The 22563-nt window shown below is 36.3% G+C and overlaps 1 protein-coding gene across 1 annotated transcript; it reads left to right on the top strand.

Annotated features, from left to right (window-relative positions):
• Positions 1 to 657: 657 nt before the first annotated feature.
• On the top strand, positions 658 to 1206 carry LOC149808101 (general transcription factor II-I repeat domain-containing protein 2-like). The gene has a single exon (XM_089964161.1). It carries the CDS (start codon positions 658 to 660, stop codon positions 1204 to 1206), a length of 549 nt encoding a protein of 182 aa, XP_089820287.1.
• The last annotated feature ends 21357 nt before the right edge of the window (positions 1207 to 22563 follow it).

The raw sequence follows: 22563 nt of genomic DNA, 5'->3' as shown, positions 1-22563 counted from the left end.
AAACATCGTTTTGGAGGAGTTAAATTTGTAAATAGTCCTAAAAATATTCTAATATTTATTCTCATCAATACAGCAAGGCATTCGTTAAGTACATTGGCACAGACGAGAGAAAAACAAAATCCATGCAAACCGACGGTTTTATTGTATACAAGAATGTATGTAATGAAAATCTACATTTGATTTTTTGTGTGTATGCTATCAGCATACGTTGTTTATCAGAGGGGTCTCAAACACGAGGCCCGCGGGCCGCATTCGGCTCCCCAAGATTTATCATGCGTCTCGCAAAGTGATTGGCGTCACAAATTGTATTATGAGACAATATCGGATGAATGAGAAGGCACCAAGAACAATCACAAAATATAGCACTGAACTCTTGCAGCAGTAGCTATAAATACACCATGTTTTCATGATGCAACTTTATATTCTAACAGTTACTTGATGCTGACCGGACATCGTGAAGGTACATAACTCTTAAGTTATTTTTCTTTCCCAGATGTCACTTTTAACAAAGCATTTTAGTGTGAGGATGTAATGATCAGGATTTATTATTATGCCCTTCGAAAATGGCTTCAATGCCTACGAAAAGAAAGCTCCTGGAGAAAAAAAAGTAAAGTTAAATGTTTGAAGGAGTATAATATTCGTCTCCATTACGTAACGATGCACACTGACATGTATGATGTTATCACTGGAAAAATGAGAGAGGAAAAAGTGCTGAAACTGAAAACAACATTTGCCAGGCAAACAAATTTCTTTTCGAACATACACAAATCAAGTGAAGATGCAGTAAAAACAAGTTTCCTAATAAGTGAAATGATTGCTAAATCACCAAAGCCTTTTACAGAAGGCCTTTCTGTTAAAGCCTATTTTGTTAGTGCAAGTGAAATTCTATGTCCTGATACAAAGAACCTATTGCAAGGCATAAACTTGTTCGCTAATACTGCTGCAAACGGAATTACTGAGCTAGCGGGTAATGTGAAGCACCATTTGGTTCTGACGTCACACGAATTTGAAACATTTTCAATAGCGTTTGATGAGAGAACAGATGTTTCTGATACCGCGCAGTGTGCAGTGTTTATAAGAGGCGTGGATGTCAATTTAAACAAAAGAGAAGAGTTGCTAGACTTAGTACCACTGAAGGGTACCACAACGGGACGGGACATATTTCAAGGACTAGGAGAGTGCATAGAAAAAGCTGCACTACCATGAAGCAAACTCGTATCCTTGGCTACGGACGGTGCACCAGTAATGTCTTCTGCAAACTTTGGTGTTGTTGGGTTACTGAAGTCCAAACCAAATAGTCTCGCTACACCACGAAATAATGTCACAAGCATTCATTGTATTTTGCATCAAGAAGCTCTGTATGGTAAAAGTATACAAATGAAAGAAGTTATACATATTGTTGTTAAAACTGTCAATTTCATTCGTTCACGAGGATTATATCACAGACAGTTCACATCGGTTCTAGAAAGCATGGAAAGTGAATATGGGGAACGTCTTTATCACACTGAAGTTAGGTGGCTGAGTCAAGGAAACGTTTTGAAACTGCATTTTTTCACATAGAAAAGAGATTGAAAACTTCATGCAAATAAAAAAAACAACGATGTTTCTCATTTCTCTGAACCTTTATTTGTAATCTCGTTTTCTTAACAGACCTAGCTGATCACCTTAATACCCTCAACTTGCAACTTCATGGTAAAAAGCAGTTAATAACACAGATGCATGACTGTGTTAGTCATTCAAAGTCAAGCTCACTCTGTGGAAGAAACAGCTTACTGAGAGAACTTGGCCATTGAATTCATTGGAAAAAGTTGAAATCACATTCTTGAAAGAATATGCTAAAATCATTTCTGACTTGCACAAACCATTTGAAAACCGGTTTGAAGATTCTGAGGCACTTCAGACACAGTTCCACCTTTTTTCGATACCTTTTGCTGTGGACATTGACAACGTTTCTGAGGACATGCAAATGGAACTTGTGGAGCTTCAGAGTGACGCTGTTTTGAAACCGAAACATATGGACATCGGAGTTCCAGAGTTCAACACGTTTCTGTCTCGAGACAAATTCCCCAAGTTGCTCTCTGAAGCTAAAACTATCATAGCTATGTATGGTAGAACTTACATATGTGAGCAGTTTTTTTCGTCTGTGAAAATAAACAAGACAGCCTTAAGGTCAAATCTCACTGATGATGATTTGACAGCAACATTGAGATTAGAGTCATCTCAGGATTTCAGAACAAACATTGATGTGCTGATTGAGGCAAAATGTTGCCAGCTGAGTGGCCAAAAAAAAAAGGACTTACATTGAATATGCATATTTCCAACTAATGATTATTGTTAATTTTAAATTCGTGTAAACTTTATTGTAAAATATAAGTACAGCGTATAATTACTATAATCATGTATAATGGATATGTTTACATTTTTCATATTTTACTAGATCTTTGCTTAATAATGACATATGTAGGTGTGCTGCGGCTCTTGAGCCATCGAATCGTCCTCATGCGGCCCTGGGGGGTGGGGGAGCATGAGACCCCTGGTTTATCATATCAGACTTTAGCTGTTACTAGTCACAGTTGGTCAGAACATTAACCCCATAATTTTGGATCTTTGATACCAGAGACTGTCAACGGGTACAGTTCGTCTGTTCTTCCCTGGGATAATCAAACCTGGCTCAGATCCATGCCATGGAATATGACCCGTATCTTACATTAATTAAAATGCCTTATCTCTGACCCGCACTAAAACAATGGCAGAGTTGGAGAGTAGGTAGGGATGTGGTTGGGCTTAGTACTGTAAGCAGCATTGGTTTGGGGTTTTTGTAGAATTTAGCTTGAGTTTACCTAAAGTTGTTGAACCCTTATTTGGGGTGTGTGTTTGTGTCCTTTGAGCCCGAATGAAACGGTACATATAAGGAAATATTTCACTCGTGAAATGTAAATATTTTATATTATAGCGAATGGCAAATGAGGATGATGATGCCGTCTTTTAGAGAAATGTTTATAAATGATTTTTTATACATGGAAAATAAATGCATACTGCTTTCTCTTCTCAAACATGCATCAGCAGTGATGCCTCATTACTCACTGTGCACACAGAGAACCACACAATAAATATCAAAATACAAAGAATCAACAACTTTTGAATTAGTTTGGTTTAAAATGTGTTTTCTTCACATTGTGACATTTTGAATATAACGGCAAGAGTTCCTTATATACATTCTGTAAGCATCATTGATGATACGATTGGTTATACAGCAGTCTGTTTCCAATCAACAAGGTTCAACGTGGAACTTTATATTCGGGTTATTGTCCACAAGTTGTCTCGCATTATATGAAAAAAAAAAGAAACGTTGTTTCAAAGCTGGCCGGCGTAGAACAGGAAGAAGAATGCCAGTTATCTCCCTTATTTCGGCTCAACAGTTTAAAAACAAAATTCGACCGTTAATTTAGATAACCTAATTAAAATCCCTATTAATTAGTCAACCTTTGTGTCAGCTATCCAAGAAATACCTCTGTGCATTGCATTATTCATTGCCCAGTCAGTAGGACCACCGGAAAAGCGCACAGAAATAGTTAATTTTGTCAACGACCAGAATATTGACGTATTTTTCCTGACAGAAACATGTTTAAAATCATCAGGCGATGAGCCCAAGTGTGCGGATCTAACACCCACTGGTTACTCCATCAAGTCGTTCCCCCGTAATTCTCGCGAAGGTGGAATTGCTGTCATCACAAAGAACTCCATGACAAAACGTCTTAACCACACCACAACATTCAATTTCGGCCACACATTGTTTGAACTAGTCCAAACCACACTCACACTGGAGCAAAGATCAGTCCATTTTGTCTGCCTATACCGCCCTCCTCCTAGTAGAAAAAACAAGCCGGCTGACTCTCTCTTTTTGGAGCAGTTTCCGAATCTCCTGGACTATGGAAATTCGATAGATGGCAACCTGATTTTTCTTGGAGATTTCAACCTTCACTTTGACTGTCCCGGAAACTCAAATACATCAAAACTCATAGATTCCATTAATGTTTTCAACTTCAGACAGCCAGTTAACCAACCCACCCACAAACATGGTCACATTTTAGACTGGATTCTTCATAGACCTGAAGATAACATTCTACGGTCCTCCCTGGTATCCCATGACGTTGCATCAGATCACCTCTGCATTATATGCCATCTTGACGTATCAGTCCCTAACTCTTCACCTTTATCTGCTACTAAGAGAAATCTCCGTATATAAATAGAACCAAACTAATGCACGACATCCAAGCTAACCTAACCACTTGTTTACCTCATACCGCAGAACAACTCGATAACTGCCTGCGTTCATTGCTTGACAAACATGCCCCAGCTACCAAGTGCAGAGTATCAATTCAAAAGTGTTCTCCATGGTATTGCAGTGTTAGGGACAGCTTCGCACTGCTAAAATAGACCGCCGTAAAGCTGAGAGGCTTTGGCTTTCCACCAGACTCACTATTCATAAGCAAATCTATGAAGTCGCTAAGAAGAATGTCACAAATATAGTCCATGCAGCGACATCAGGCCACTACACTACTAAGATCATGGAAAGTTTCAGCTGCAAAGAGTTCTTCGAGATAACTAACAAGCTAATGTCAAGGAATAAATCTACACCACTTCCAACTACCTTCTCTCCAGTCGACCTTCCGGACATGTTTGCAAATTTCTTCCGTGACAAAGTACAAACCATTAGAGATAAGCTTGACACCACAATTTAAATTGACTCGTCGTCACCATACAGTTGGGATACAGAATTTGAGCGGCAACCATTAGCAGCATTTGAACCTGTTTCTATGGATTTCGTACGTACAATCGTGATGAAGAGTGCACCAAAGTCATGTGAACTTGATCCAATTCCAACATCACTAACTGATGTTATTAATACATCTCTCTCTCATCCGGGTAATTCCCATCATTTTTCAAAACTGCCATTGTAAAGCCTCTGCTGAAGTAACCAACACTAGACCATAACGATTTAAAGAACTACCGCCCAGTTTCTAATCTCCCATTCATATCAAAAATCTTAGAAAAGGTTGTTCTATCGAAGCTTGTATCTCATCTAAATTCAAACAGTCTTTTTAGCAATGTACAATCTGCATATTGCCCTTGCCACAGTACTGAAACTACTCTTCTAAAAGTAGTTAATGATATTCTCTCTGCGTTGGATAGCGGAAAGATTACAGTCCTCACCATCCTTGATTTGTCTGCAGCATTTGACACAATAGACCATGATATATTACTTCACCATCTCCAGCATGTATTTGGCATTCATGATTCAGCCTTACTGTGGTTCCAGTCCTACTTGGTCAACAGGACACAAATTGTATCTGCAAATGGAATACACGCCAGCCTAGTTGATCTATGTTGTGGTGTTCTACAGGGGTCTGTTCTTGGTCCTGTTCTCTTCATTCTGTACACTCAGTCGCTCTCAAGTGTCATATATCATCATCCAGTGTCTCACAAATTGTACGCTGATGACACCCAAATATACAAATCTAGCCACCCAACTGAAGTTGATGCTACCATCCAAGGTGTAGAGAGGTGCATTTCTGATGTGAAATCATGGATGACATGTAACAAGCTGCAGATGAATGATGATAAAACTGAGGTCATTCTGATCACAACACAAAGACTTTCTTATTCACATCCTTTACCTCAAACAATAAATATCAGCAACACCAACATTAAATTCACACAATCAGTACGAAACCTAGTTGTTACTCTGGACAGTACTCTCACGTTGTACCAACATGTCATGAACATAAGCAAGACTGCATATCTTGAACTGAGACGCATCAGCTCAATTCGCAAATACCTTTCGGTTGATGCCACTAAAACACTTGTGTGTTCATTAGTACTTTCAAGACTGGACTATTGTAACTCAATTCTGTCTGGTTCATCTCAATATCTACTCCAGAAACTTCAAAAAGTTCAAAACACAACTGCTCGGATCATACTTAGAGTACCACGATCAGAGCACACCTCCCCGCTGCTCTGTACCCTACACTGGCTATCCATTCGATCCAGAATCAAACACAAAATTTGTTCCCTGTGCTACGTTTCACTGTCGGACTCTAGTCCAACATACCTATCCGACCTCACCCATGTGTACACACCAGCGAGATACTTACGCTCCTTATTCTCACTATGAAAACAAAGTCATATGGACAGCGTTCTTTTGCATACCAGGGCCCAGCAACGTGGAATGAATAGCCCACTGAACTTAGACACAAAGACATAGTGATCCCATTCAAGAGTGCTCTCAAAACTCACTTATTTCGACTGCAAGAACAAACTTAAAGACCTAATAATGTTTCCTACCTTAAATATTCTCAGCATGTTTTTGTAATGTTTTCTAATTTCATGGTGTTTGTTTTTGTAATCATAACATTATATATTTTGTATCTTATAGGTGTTGTGTAACATTGTAAGTCCTCATTATTATTATTATTATTATTATTATTATTATTATTATATGCACTGGTCTCTCTTTATGTGTATTTTATTTCAGAAGGTAAAATGTATGACCTGGAAACGTGTTTGAAATGGAGACAAGCTCTGCAGTTGCAAACAGCAACAAGCAAATGGTGAGCTGCTATAAAAAAAATATCTAACCCTTGTCCTATACAATCAAATCCCGCCCTTGTCCGATACAAAGAATTAAATCCTGCCCATGTCCAAACAAAGAACAAAATCTTTAACTGCAGAAATGCTGAGGTTTTGAAAACTACGCTTTAACGATCACCAATACAAAGGAAACTGTGTCATAGTATGCGTACCCAATAAACAATTTTCATCTCAGTCTATTCACTGTTAAATATGCCAGAAAAAAAAAGGAATAAAATTTTTCCAATCAAAATTGCGATTTCTGTAAAATTAATAACTGAACATCGTGGCTGATGCGACTGGTTTTATTATTATTATTATTATTATTATTATTATTATTATTATTATTATTATTATTTTGATTTTGTAATTTTCGACCAAGTCTAATTCAGCCAATACTTAACTGCTGCACATTGCTGCATTACACTGCATATTCTGTTGTAAAATGCCGACTCATTCCGGAGAAAACACAATTAATGTCACGATGGCATTGTCAAATTAACATCTGACAGCTAATTAGCCACTTAAACAGGTTTTTAATACGGTCGCTTTAGATCAATGGAAAAATAACTGATGCAATTATTTGCAGACAGAAATAAATACCTACTCAGGAAGGAACGCCATACCAAGCAAGACAATAGACAATACATAATGAAATAAATAATAAACAGTTTTTAATTAACTAACTCAAAGGTAACTTGTTCTTTACAAGTGATAGTTCATATGTAGTCGCATATTTCGTGCTGGTTAAGAATCCCTTAAAAAATGAAGCTAGAAATACCACAGCACATGGAACCTGTCACAAATAATTGAAGAATATGCTTGTAATTTGTCTGAATCAGTCATAAGGTGGAAAATGTTGGTAAGTAATAAAACTCTCTCTCTCTCTCTCTCTCTCTCTCTCTCTCTCTCTCTCACTGCATGCCTTTGACACATTTATGCGTTCAATGCAGAGGTTGTAGTTACAATATCGTTGGGAAAGGCGTTTCTCATTTACTCAGCATCTCACGTTTGCTCAACCCCAGTTCGTAAGTCGTGTATTAGCTAAGGTATTAGTACAAGCCATAGTTGCTGTCTAAACATGCCACTGGCTTGAGTTAATCTATTATGCAAGGTTACCGTGACAAGAAAGAAGATCCGGCATCTTGATTCGGCACAGGCGTTAGATCGAGCGACTTCCCACCTAAGTGTTACAGCTTTGTCCTAGAGCAGAGGAACCGCGATGGAACGGGGCGTGTTCTAAATCCGTCCCCACGTGAACAAACAACGAGAAGGGCATTGTCCGATAAGTTTGATTGGATCGAATCATAGCGAAATCTAATCGGAATTGAGACGGAGGATGTGATAACAATTTCGATCGGAATTATAACTTCTAACTAGCAAGCGAAAATTTAGTTCTCCTGGGTCCTTCCATCCTCCCCTCCCTCCATTCAGGCAGTGGACAGGCAACAAGCAGGACCGGCGAATCAGGAGCGGTGAACTGCGGAAAGAGCAAGAAACATGTGCATGTTTATATAATAATATACTTTAAAAAAATGATGCAATGTCTAAATCCATGAGGGAAGGGTTAGTAACAATGATATACAAAGGGAAGGGCGACAGGAAGAACTTAAAAATTGGAGGCCCATCTCCCTCCTAAATACAGACTATAAAATATTAAGTAGAATTTTAGCAAATAGAGTTCAAAAAGGAATGAATAAAATAATAAATATGAATCAAACTTGTGTGTGTGGGGGGGGGGGGGAAGGTAGAAACATTCAAAGTAATATTTTAAATATAAGAACTATAATTGACTTTGTAAATGAAACAGGTACGAAAAGTGCTATGGTACTTTTTGACCAAGAGAAAGCTTTCGACAGATTGGAACATAACTACATACAAAAAGTATTAGAAAAATTTGGTTTTGGAACAAACTTCCTAAACTGGACCAAAATCCTCATAACAAAATAACTGCAAGTATACAGGTCAATGGAGCTGTAACGGAGAAATTTGACATGGAAAGATCAGTGAGGCAAGGTTGCCCACTGTCAATGCTATTATATGTAATAGCAATAGAAATTCTAAGTATTAAAATCAGAACCAACAAAAGAATAGAAGGTATAAAAATTCCAAATTTAAAAGAGGATTTTAAAATGCTCCAACATGCTGATGATTGTACAAACTTTATTAAAGACTCCAATTCCTTTAAACACTTGGAAAAGAAATACGAATCTTTCGGAAAAGCGTCGGGGTAAAAAATCAATCCTGACGAAACTGAGATACTAAAAATAGGGAACTGGAGGGGAAAACACCCGGGTTTCCAACCACACTTAATTAAAGACAGGGTTAAAGCCCTAGGAATTTCTTTTGGAAAAAATGAAGGAAAGGAAAACTACAAAAATGTAAAAATGAAAATAAATGAAAATATCAAATTCTGGGCACTTACGCCATTATGCATAATGGAGCGAACACAAGTTGCCAAAACGTATTTATATTCTAATTTGAATTATCTTTTAAATTCTGTAGATGTAGGGAACAATGAACTTGACAAAATTGATAATGACATTATCAAATATATTTGGAATTTTAAAACACATGTTAAAAAATCTACATTATATAGGGCCATAAATAAGGGAGAGCTGGCCCTACCAAGCCCAATTTTAATTAACTGCTCCAATATTTTAAATAGATTTAAAAAGCTAAATAACCAACCAAAAGTTCCTTGGGAAGCGTTAAATATTTATTGGTTTGGTTTTACCATTAGGAATAGAAGTGATATATACAAAAATAATAAGTTAGTGAAAAAACTGGAAGTACCAAGGAAATTTAGGAATATAAAAGAACTTTTATGTAAATATCGGGATGTTGATGAACTATGGGGAATTGAAACGAAGAAAACTTATAATTGGATAAGGGAAAATTTAACCCTAAGAATAAAAAATATAGTAGAAGAAGAAAATATCTCCGTTAATTGGGATAGAGTTTGGAGGCACTGGGCCAACATCGGCTCACCCAAGATTCAAAGTATAATATTCAAGTACTTACATAACGTATGGTTAACTGGAGAAGTCGCACTACGAAGAAGAATGATTAGAACAATTGTTAAATGCCCCATGTGCAAAAAAAAGCAAATTTTACGAAATATCATGCTATAGCACAGTGCGAAGAAAGGAAAATTGAAAGAATTCAATTGATAATGGAAATCTATAAGAAGGAGAAATACAGAAGAAATCAAATCCTATATTTAGAAGGCAACTTCGATAAAAATTTAATAAGGAAGATTACGGATTATATAACTACAACAATGATGGCATCTGGCCAAGTCATAACAATTAAAAAATAATAAACTATAATAACTAAATTAAGGTTCGTTTAAAGATTTTTGGGGCCTATGGACTTGGGGTGAGGAGAACTGGGCGGGAGGGGGGGCTTCGGAGGGCACCCCTTATGGATGTCACCTTGAAACAGACCGGAGATCCCAATCTCGCTCCCTGACTCTGAGGCTCTCTGGGCCGTGAGGCAGCGTGAATATTTAGATGTGTTTTAAGATTAAAATAAATGTAGCATTTCTAAAGATAAATAAAAACATTAATTTAAACATAGACACTGTGTGTACCTTAAAACTATCTTTTTAGATTAGGGAAAGTTTAAATACTCTAAAAAAATACAAACAGGGAGGGACAGGGAATCTTAATGGGGAAAGTACGAGATAAGGACGTCATGGGGCTATGTCACATGGCGCCACGCGAAGTGAACAGGCGTATGAAAGAGTTTTGGAAAACTACCCCAGGTAGGAAAACTTACATGCATAACATAAAAACAAAGACTCTCGTGTAATTTTCTATTCAATTTCGTTCCATCAACTGTACAGCTCCCGTACTGTACAAATAATCCCCTTTGTGTGGGAAACTTAAATCCTTTTGGAACTTTGGTAATAATCCAATAAATAATTAGAGGCGGCCTAACTCGAGTTGAGAGAAATACAAATGAATAAAGAATGTGTGGACCCCAATTCGAGCACAGCCGAACTCAGTCAATAAATCAATTATGCGAAGAATGACACAGATTAACACTCACATGAAACGATAGGAATTTTTTAATTCTCTTTCTTCAATCAAACCAGTATTACACCGTTACTTCGCCGAAATTCAAAATTCAAATGAATTAATATAAAAGCATAGTTTTGATCCAGTTATCCTCTGGATCGCAAGACAAGTGGGGACGATTTGACAATAACTGGCTATCCCTACACAAAATCTCTCTCTCTCTCTCTCTCTCTCTCTCTCTCTCTCTCTCTCTATATATATATATATATATATATATATATATATATATATATATATATATATATATATATATATATATATATATATATATATAGTACACATACAATATAGATATAGCATATACTCATATAGCACACACGGGATATAGGCGACCTTTAGCCAAGGTCTACTTGGAATATAGGGAAGGGATTTCGAGTTAGGTGATAGAGACCCACTCGGAAGAACAACCCTATAGATAACACTAGGGTTTAAAAAAAAAATACCCCATCTAAAATTTAATCTAAAAAAATTTTTCATCTAAATTCTATCTTAAAATAAAACAAACAACATATCTGTGGGGTAACACTTACACATAAAACAGCTTTTATTTATTTTGGATAAGTAGGGGGAGGCATCGGTCTACTGCACCACCCCCCCCAAGAAAAAAAAAAGAAACACGTGCAGTAGGATCACAGAACAAAGAATGTGGGCATAACACTTGAATTAGCAGAGTAAAATACTCTACACTGCTGCACCCTAGACCTTCACTAAAACAACATTGCTGATTTGAATTTCACCAAGACAGACAGAGAGGGAAGGAAGGTAGCAGCTCTACACGTGGCAGCCTAACACAGTGAGAAGCGCACCACCTGAACCATGTCAGAGAAACGGTGAAGAAAATATTAGCTGAACGATGAAAGAGTGGATTTACAGGAGTTTAATGGGAAGTCTAACTGGCAGTCCTTCAAAAAAGGAAGACGCAAACCCCGTGGACACCAGAGAAACGTATGTAACAACCTTCTATACCGTACAGCTAACACAATACCGGTTGAAGCCTGCAGCACAACATTAACAGTCTTATAAAAAGAGGGACACAAGATTGCTACCATTGCCTAAATAATTGGCTTTCATTTTGACCCCCGAAAGCCTGTTAGACGAAAACTCTGGCCCTGAAAAGATACAGACTAGCATGCTGCGAAATAACTTACGAAATGTGATACTAATGGAGATCACAAAATTTGTATGGCTACTATAAGCCAAATCGATTGGTTAAATGTTTTTGGAAAATACAGGTACGCATAGTACACGAAAATTATATAACTGAGCAATAGGTAAATTCACAACTCAGGAATATTTGATTCGGATGTGACTCTTACATGTTTGGCATTATGGCAGGGACTGCCAGATAGATAGGTAACTTGGCATGGATTTGATAAATTTGAAATATATAACGTTGCAGCCGCGGTAGCGGAAGGAGTCCTGTTGGTGCCTCGCTTTCGATTGCTTGTTTGGGAGGCATTGCTTTAATAGCTGTCTTAATAGCGTTTAATCGTACAAATCAAAAAGTACACAAACGTGTACAAACTAACTAGTCGCACATACCAATTAATCCAAGTATATATATATTTAGTTCTCCTGAGAAGATTACTTAGCTAATAAGATTACTCCGAGAAAACCACTCGTAATTTGGCTGGAAAAGTTATGAGATTTTAAGGAAAGACAAAGCTTCGTAAAGGAAGCTTTTCGGGGGACAGAACTTCCGGTTCAGTGAGTCCCAAGTCTCTAAGAGGGGAGACGGATGTAAGACTAGCAGAGTCGGAGTCGACAAGTCTAGTCGGTATAGAGTCGAGGAGAAGGAGGAAAAGTAGTCCAGGAGAAGAAAGTAGAAACGGAGAAGTTTATAGAAGTCGAGGAGAAGGAATTTGCAGAAAGTCGGGAGAAAGTGGAGAAGGAATTGGAGGAATATGAAAGAAGAATACACAGATGAGTAGAATACAAGGACAGGGGAAAGCTATCTCACGCTACAAATCAAATGATGCAATAGGCTGACGCAATTGTATATTCAATCATCTAACAGTCGGCATTGCTAACTGGGCGTTCGGAGCTTTACATCTATCTTTCACTTATTTAACTTCTAATCCAAATCTATCCTGGGTGGGACGTCTACAATAATTTAAATAAATATTGGAAGCACCCCACCCCACACCTACCAAAGTAACGGCATAACGAATCCCGTCACGCCACACAGCATGTTACAAGGTTCCGAAAAGTTTACAGATTTGTTACAGTATTTCGAAAAGACAACAAAATGTTGTTTCATTAAGAGTTGAGCTTCATTCAAAGCATCAGAAGGAGTTTTTCTTTCGCATGTATTTAAGAAACGCTTTCAAAGTTCATCTGTACCTTGACTCAGGTCACACATTTTTTTTTCTTATCTAGACCCTACATTTGTTTCTCAGTACTGAATTTTCCACTGTGTCCACATCATAATAAATCATATTTTATTATAAAATACCTTCAAAGGTGAATTCACTGAAGTTCTTGTGATAACTTTTCGGGAATTATTTTTGAGAGGATGAACTATAAACGAAACACCGTGCAATGGGACACATATTTCACTTCCGGATCAGCATTAATTCCTAATTACTCACTGTGCACTGTCGCCGAAACACACACAGATCATCACACCATCATGCTCAAATTCTAAAGAATAAACAATTATCTTTTATAGCTTTATCAAGCGTGCCTAAATCTAACTCTTATATCACCAACAAATGAAAGAGGAACGAAAGCTATAAAGTTAGACAAAGACTGGCTACTGAACCGGAAGTAATAATTGTTATCCGAGTACTGTAATGCCAAGTTATTTATGGTCACTTTTAGTCAAACCTTTATATTTGTATGCCACATCTATTTCAACTTTACACACGAAGTCATTTTGAATTTCAGAGCAAACAAGTTGTGTCAAAGCTATCAGAATATGTGTGGTGCTGGTGTTGCAAAGGGTACAAGTTTTGGGTCAAGTGCTTTTGAGAAACAAAAACTAAATTAGCTATTATCTCCCTTAATTATAGGAATTTTTCAATGCAGTAAAGACTTAATTGTAATACAAGAAACGTCATATCTGCAAATATGTTTGACTTATATAAACATTAATTAATTAACATTTAAAAAAATTCGTATCAGAAGAAATGCATGAAATCTTTAGAATACATTATTCATAAAATATTAACGACAAAATAAATTAATTCTTACAATGCGTATCAACGTAATGCAAAAACAAAATTCCTACACTACAATATTTCTAATTACATTCAAGACAGATGAATGAACCATTTTTTTAAGATCAAGGAAAATTGAAGTACGAATTTAGTACGGATAAAGTTAACAAACAATTACGAACATATTGTACGCAACTGAGACTAACTTTGTGCTTTATTGAGACTCACCTTTACTATGCAGCTGAATCCCTTTTCGTGTCCTCATCTTTCGGAAACACGTCTCTTGGACAGTTCTATAAACAATACTTGTTATTTCCCAGAGCTAAATTTCGCGAGGGAGATTACTTAAAACTTCGACTTTCGTCTGGGGACACACGCCCTCGTTTTGCTTAGCCAATCAGGATTACTTTTTCTCACCGTCAACAATTTTTAACACTTCCATTCAAGTCCGAATACCCCTCTCTATTGACCTGCCTATATTAATAACCATTTGGAAAATATAATTTTATGACACCTGCTTAAAATGACCCAAGATTTCCCAAAATGTTGTTCTTGTTTGTCTTATCTTTGTCATTTCCATCTACATGACATTACGTTAACATCTCTGTTTCACCATCATTGAACGGAATCTAATTAAAATTAACTCATTCCTCCAAAGAAGAGACGTTTGTCATCACAAGCCGTCAAGTCATTACGAGCCCTGCCAATACGTCAATCTGATACTCCTTGAGAAGTAAAGTCTGTTTTGTCATCGGCAATGGCACGTACAAAGCAAACCGCTTGATGGAAAAATTAATGGAAAACTTTACCTCTGAAGAGAAAAGAAGATGAATCAAGAACATTATATGCTATTATAAAATGATATAATTGAAATAATCTACAAATATCAAGAAAACATGACTGTATTATTCCAAACTGAACCAAACTCAGCGCACGAGCAGCACGAGAAATCCAACAAGATGGCGAAGCACAGAGAAATAAGCGAACTTTAGAAATATTTAGACACAGAAAGAATTGAAACAGCAGAGGGAGCTTTTATGAAGTGTTTTATAAAAAGGGGACCCAGGAAATTGACACGACAAGAATACCAGTAGACAAAAAAAACATCAGTGGGAACAATGATTGCAGCTTTAAGTACGAGAAAAAAAGACTTCACAAACCTAGCGGATAGTTTGAACATGAATGGACAGAATGCTTTCATTTTAAGACCCAAAAGGACAGATACAATCATGCCATATGGAGATATGGAAATTGCAGGTGGGACAGGTGGGATAATAATAATAAAAGAGCCCAAACCATTCCTGAGAAAGATTAAAATGTGAACAGGAGAACTACATGTTATCGACATACCAATGGAAATCCCACTCGAAGCAACGGTGAAAAACTGTCAGCAAAAATTACAAATTGAAATCGTAAGGGCGAGAATGGATACAATCTCGGGATACGATATAAGAAATGGCATTAGAATACTAGAAGTGGAAAAAGAGAAGTTATACACAATCAAAATGGTCTTCTTTTTACATGGATTACTTATAAAAACTTGGTATAAAGAATGCATTTTCCACAGAAAAGGTCACAAATGCGGAAAAACGGGACGCACGCCAAAAGAGATGCAGGGGACAACAAGAAGAAACAAAACAACAGCTACTAGTGCAAAAATTACACCGCAGAAGTGAGATTACCATCTTCCCCAAACAGACAAAAACACAACCAGCAGGAGAAATAGAAAAAGCAAAAGAGAAACAGGATAAACAACAAAGACAACAATCCCCAGAAAAAGAAAAAGATTTACAAGAAGGCAGACAACAACCTTTTATATATATATATATGAAAAAGAGTACAGTACAAAAAACCCATACAAGTTTTAAGAAAATAAACACACAAGCAAAATATACAATGAGAGAAAGCGCACTGGCACAAAAAAGACAAGCTAGGAAGAAATTCTTAATTAAAGAAAACAAACATTTAAAAGAAAGAAAACGTAACGAACATCATTCACCTTGAATAAATACACTAAGCCTACTGGTACACTTACAGTTAGGAAGGTGGGCCAAACTCCTTGGTCCGAAAAGATCAGAAGAGGGACGTCCCCGAAAAAAAAAATATTAAAATATTCGTCAATCTTAATGTTGACGTGTCACGCTGACCGCGACCCAATGTATTGTGAAGTTAACAGCGACATTTTGCATTATTACAATACTGTGAAGTTAACAATAAAAGTTTGCATTATTACAAACTAAGCCATATATTTAAGGTCTACAAATCAGTGTAGTAATATGAGCTAATCCTGGTCACTCTGGCGAGAAACATTGAATATGTCTTAATGAAACGTTGGTATCACCACCTGACTACTGGAGTGCTTCCAAACTAATCCAACTCTTCCACCTTGTTCCAGATAGCAGACTAGACCGAAAATATATAATATGTTTCACTGATTGTTTTAGAACAGTAAGATGTATGTAAATTTGGATAAAATTGGCTAGATATGAAGATTTCAAAATGACATTAACGATACAAGGACGGAAAAAAATACATTAAGCTTGACATAGTGACACCCAGAAACGTGGAGCAATGGACATGTATCAAAGTGACTATTAATCTAATATACATGTATAAGGTTTCTACATGTATGTTTATGTTCAGCCAGTTACAGGTTCAATAACTAATAACGAACGCCGGCTATTATAACGTTTAAGGCAATGTAGGGATGGTGAGGTTTGATCATTGGTGGAACAATTAGTACATACCAAACAGTATACAGGAAAGTTAGGTGACATTGTACTAAATTAAGAGATATTGCTATAAGTACGCTTTTTCATGATGGACATAATAATTTTGGATATTGCAAGTGAATACGGTCGAACTAATGCCTCATAGATAAACTATAAGCATTAATAGATTATATATCATCAATAAAATGTGAAATTCTGATATCCAAAACTTATAAACAAGGATGGAAATTGGCATAAACGTACACCATGTACGTATTAAGATCATCTGTGCAAACGTAATTTAAATGATCTGGTACTAGTGTTGACAATTATTAAGTTGAATGCTTCATTAGAATGTGATATCTAATTAAGCTACAATATCGCACTCTGTCAAAGTATTAAATTAAAATATATTGCCACATATAAGCATATTAATGATTTTTAAAAATTACATTTTGGGATATATTAAGTGCATACAACCAGATATGTGTCTTACAGATCAACTATAGGTACAACAAGATCCTATATATTGTACTGAGTGTGAATTTCTTATCCCAAACATGAGTGAGCGTTGCAGGGTCAGCGTGAAACCTAACAAATTAAATCGACGAATGGGTCCAGGTACCGTTTCAAATCGCTAGACAGCGGTGGTTTTATATCCTTGTTTGGTGCATTACTAATTTTTAATTATGATATGTCTGACAACGGTTCTAAGTATCTGAAAATTTTGAACTGAAATGACGAGAGACCACTTTGTACTCGCAGAAATAATTGTCATGTGATGAGACATGTAAGAAACTGGTCTATTGAAAAAGTGCGGAAGATGTTCATTCCTGGATATACATACCTGTGACAATTTTGGGCATTTAGATATATTTAATCCTGAGTGGTTAAGGTAAAAAAGGATGGAGGTGTTGCGCAGACGAAATTTCATGTTTTATGTATCCCACAACGCAAAATTAGTCAGTCCAGGTTTTGTTTATGCGGATGAGGAAAGTTTTGACTCCGAGGAACAATGGCGATTATCTTTAATCATTAAATAAATTGTCCAAAGACTGGTGTCTGTAATTTTGAGAGACACGGAACCTTAAAGGTACAAAAAGATTCTGTTTCGATAGAAGGAGGTGAATCTCGAAAAACAAAAGGTGTTTGTTTCAATCTCATGCAATTTGCTCTTTGACATGAATTCGTAAATATTTGTGTAAATTTATTTGTTTTAAAACACACATCAATTTCCCTTTCATACGTGTTCGGAAGATAATGTTTTGAATTCGTTTGTCTTGAATGTGATGTGACTCATTTATTCTTAGAATTTCATACATTATTTTCTTGCTAAGAATTTCTTGACATAAGTATGTGAATTTATTTGTCTTAAATGTTAAGAATCATGTATGCTAAGAAATTAATAGTCCTATGTCGTAGGATGTTCGCCGAATGGATTGTTAGTTAGCAAATAAAGAAGTTAAGACAGCAGTGAATTTGATCGATTCATTTGTATAATTAGAATGTAAATTCTTTTCTTTTAATATTAAATCAACATTTAGTCCAGTTAGTGATTTATAGTCCACAGCAGGGCTAAGGTTGTATTAAGAGGTCTAGATTATGCTATAGTTCAGTAAGGGAGAGACACTGATCTTCTTACAATAAGTGTGTGTATCAGCTGCCAGGCTGCGAACTGATTCATATTAGCCTTAGTTTCTGTTGAATTACGATATGACTATATCTGACGTAACGAGAGAGGATAATGTTCTATCCCAGAGGTAAAAACCTTACAAAATATTTTGGGTTGCCTATTTATTTTGAAAGGGAAATATAGAGAGAAGCAAACGGAATACGTCGACTCTAATCTGTCACCAACGTTGAATTTGGAGCGACCGGCAAGCAACTAAGTTATGCAGGCATGCAGGATAATTGAGTTCGATCTTTCACTCGATTTTATGATGAAATTTGTCCCACCGTGATAAACAGAACGACTAAATGCAGTTTGTAATAGCGTTTTGGTAATTAGTTGTTAATAAAAGTGTAACTTTCAAGTGTCTTGTACACTTTTTTGTGCTAAGTATAATTGATTAAATCGTTATATTTTACATACCGGGGCTCGTGTTGTTCTATTCTATATCTCTGATAATATTTCTTTTTAGTCTATCCATAAATTTCATATTTTTATTATCCATTCGATCGGGGCAATAAAACCGTGTCCATCATCTTCTGGATAACGATAACCAACCCAAACACCACCACGTAACAACAACATGTCAAAATGTCATGTGTTTAATAATAAACGTTTTATACCAATTTAAAGTTTTATGAGTATACCACAGAGAGGACTCGGGTCACAGTTATTTTTCCTATATGGTTGCTGCATTTTTTTTCTCAGTACTGAACTTTCCACTGTGTCCAAATAATAATCAATCAGCTCTAGTGATAAAAATATCTTCAAAGATGAATTCATGGCAAAGTTCTTGTCATAGGTTATCGGACATTTTTTTTTAAAGAGACCGGTATGTAAACTTCAGGATCAGCGTCAATACTTTATCATTTACTGTGCACTGTCGCCAAAATACACTCAGACAACCACAAAAAAAAATGCTTCAGTTCAAGAGAACAAACAATTACCGTTAACTATATACCAAGAATGCATAAATCTAACTCTTGCATCGTCACTAAAATAAGAGTGGGAAAAAATGCCCTAAAAATAGACTGGGACTACATTCGTTGGTACTGAAGCGGAACTACCTATTTTGTCCGAGTCCACCTCTCGACCGAACCTCGTTCCAAGTATCCAAATTTTCATTAAGCAAACGCTTGATATCATGGTCAAGTGTCTTGATCGTACGAATCACGTCCGTTCGATGCGTTTGCTTTTCAGATTTCCATGACTTGTACTGTATTCTGTCTTTCTTGTCCATATGCAGTCATCCTAACCTGGGAAATAAGTACTCGTAAAATAGTGTCTGATTACTTATTCGTCGGGGATCAAATTGTAAGTGGGAACTAAAAAGTTGGCTATGTTAACATTGAAAACCGTTATCTTTGTTTAGGAGAGTGAGACCAATAAAATTTAAATTTTGTAATAAGTGTTAAAAGGATGTGTCTTTATACTAACACATGAGTCTGTAATCACATGAATGGTATAGCTTGCTATCCAGGCACACATGATAAAGAGTTCGTAAGGAGAACTGGATCATCACATGGTACCATGTGATAAATATTTTACTGGGTATGATATACAAATACATTGAAAAGTTCGATGATTCAAAATGTCTTCGTTCATAATAAAAAAAGAAACCGGTGTTTATAGATATTTCAGTGTTGTAGCTGAAATCATATTCTTTAAGATATAGACCTTGTTTGCTCATTTGTTAATCTTTTGTACGGGTTTACTTCAGGCCCGGCCCTAGGGCAAGGCGAATGAGGCAACCGCCTTGGGCCCCGCATTTTCAGGAATTCAACTCCGCCATGCAATTTTTTTTGCTTGGGGCCCCGCCCTCATCGCTTGCTGCCTTGGGCCCCACACATCCTAGGGCCGGGCATGGTCTACTTTCATTTTGCTTGCTTGTATCATTTTTGCTTGATCACGAAAGTCATAATGACAGTACGATGCTAATGAGTAACTAAAAGGATGTATTATATAATACAATCTCAAAATAGTATAGGTCGAGGATATCTAAGGCTGATCCTAAAGAGCACCACATGGAAAGGCCTGGATGTGTTCTAGCACTTTTTGCCCACTATTATGTTTTCCTGATTGACCTGGATGTGTTATAGCACTTCGTGCACACTATTACTTTTCCTAATTGGCCTGGATGTATTGTAGCATCTTTTACAGAATATTACTTTTCGTTGGTGGCCTGGATGTGTTCTAGCACTTTTTGCCCACTATTATTTTTTCTTGAATGTTTTATTCAGCCACGACTTTACACGAAGGCAAAAAAATCCGTTGGCAGTTCTAAATTTTTTGTGAACGGAAATAAATTGTATACATTAGTAAATATTTTTGTTATATTGCCCATGCGAATTAGTCTTGTTGTACATTACATCAAGTTATTGAACAAAAAGTGCAGTTTTGGCATATTTTACTGTAAAATAAGAAATAACATGCAAGACAAAAATGACATCAGTGTCTCAAGGTCATATTGAAGACTGTTCACAGAGGAAAAAAAAACGGCACCAGTTCAGATTCCGCCAATCTTTAAAATTTAGATCAGTTTGTATCAAAGTTAATAATATGCTCCTGTAATCAGTTTTAAAATGGTTGAACCTCGAATAGTATTTATTATAAGTTACAAAAAATCATGAATATTTCGAAAACATATACAGTTCTATTATTCCAAACAAGTGAAGATTTGTAGTTTTTAAATTCCTTTCCACCATGATCCAATCTGTTGCAGGGCGTTCCCAAATTATCAAGCACTGATATTTATAATCCACTTAAAACAAATTTGTTATCGTTTTATGCAGGCAGCAAAATGAAGGGATGAACACTTACGCCACATAATAATTTTCTGAATTCCAAAGTGAAACCTGCCTGATATTTGTTCTGTCATGTAATATAATTATGTCAATACAAGAGTCATACATTTAGTTAGTTATATAATCAGCAACTTAACGGAATGAACAGAGACAGTATTTCCGTCTTACACATTTGCATGGAAGAATGATTTTTTTTTTAAAATTATTTTTTATCCCAAAGTCCATCACAGATTGTGGAAACAAATTATACGATATAACAGAAACAACAAAAAATAATTTCATAGGCTTGTCATCTACCATCATTCTTTCACATGAAATTATTCGGTAAACAACCGATGTTTAACTTTAAAAGCTGCCTTCAAAGTAAGGCATTTTTTATAACACAGCTGTATCATCATGAGTCAGTCAATAGTTAAACCACAAGCGAAGTTCTGCAATTAAACACACTACTACTGGTAATAAATCCAGAATGTTTAAAAGTGTCTTAAACAATTTTTAAAATACAAATTGTCACTTTCCATGTATAAACTATGGTGTATAATTCATGTTAAGCAAGTTTTTATTATGTGTCAAAGAAATATTCATGGTTACAGTTTTAAGTTTTAAAACTCTTGCATAATCTAGTCTTAGCGATGAACTATTGTTGAATAAATTTTACAGTCAGTTAACTTTCTTCTTAAGAAAATAGCAAAAAGTAAAGTAAAAACTGATCTTCAGGTTCAGATGATAAAACCATTGCTGTTTTATTCGGAAATTACCTATTTCATGTTTCGCAACTACGACTATGACCATGCAATCACGACTTTGCAACTTCTATTTCGTAGCTACGACTATAGAGATGCAACAACGACTATACAACTACGACTATGAAGATGAAACTTGACTATGCAGCTATGACTATGAAGATGAAACTTGACTATGCAGCTATGACTATGTAATTCAGGCTAGGCAACCAATACGTTGCAACCATGACTATGCAACTACGACTATGTAGCTAATGGTACTTTTATTGTCTAAACTTCAGCTAAACTTATTTGTGCACTTTCCAATTCTTTAATCAGCCAAAACCACCAACTGGTTGACACTTAAGAAATTGTCGAATTTATAATCTACTTTGTGAAAATGTTTTTCGCAACATTGTGTTTTTTTACTGCACATTATAGCATTTTGTTAGAACCATAAGTGTACAGCATGAAACGCCTCCGATGTACGTTATACTATTCTGGGGTTCATTTCCCCTACAAGAAACAGAGACATGATCAAAGGATGTCGTTGAAGTTGTGGGCATAACGCCATTTTCCAGAACGTTATAGGCTTTATGTGGCGCCGGTATAACTGTTCAAGGAAGAACCTGGGAAAACTCCGTGAAGAACCATCAACCAACGGGAACCTACCGGAAAGCTTTCTCACATATCGACATAGGCCGAGCTCGAGACTCGAACCCACGCAGACAGTGAGATGGCAATGATCAGTAAAGGCGAGCTCTTTAGATCACTCGGTCAC

The sequence above is a fragment of the Sinohyriopsis cumingii genome, chromosome 1 (genome assembly GCF_028554795.1).
Source record: "Sinohyriopsis cumingii isolate HCF-2022 chromosome 1, ASM2855479v2, whole genome shotgun sequence".
In the NCBI taxonomy this organism is placed as follows: Eukaryota; Metazoa; Mollusca; class Bivalvia; order Unionida; family Unionidae; genus Sinohyriopsis; species Sinohyriopsis cumingii.
Note: the sequence above shows the minus strand (reverse complement) of the source record. Positions and strands in the feature narration are given on the sequence as shown.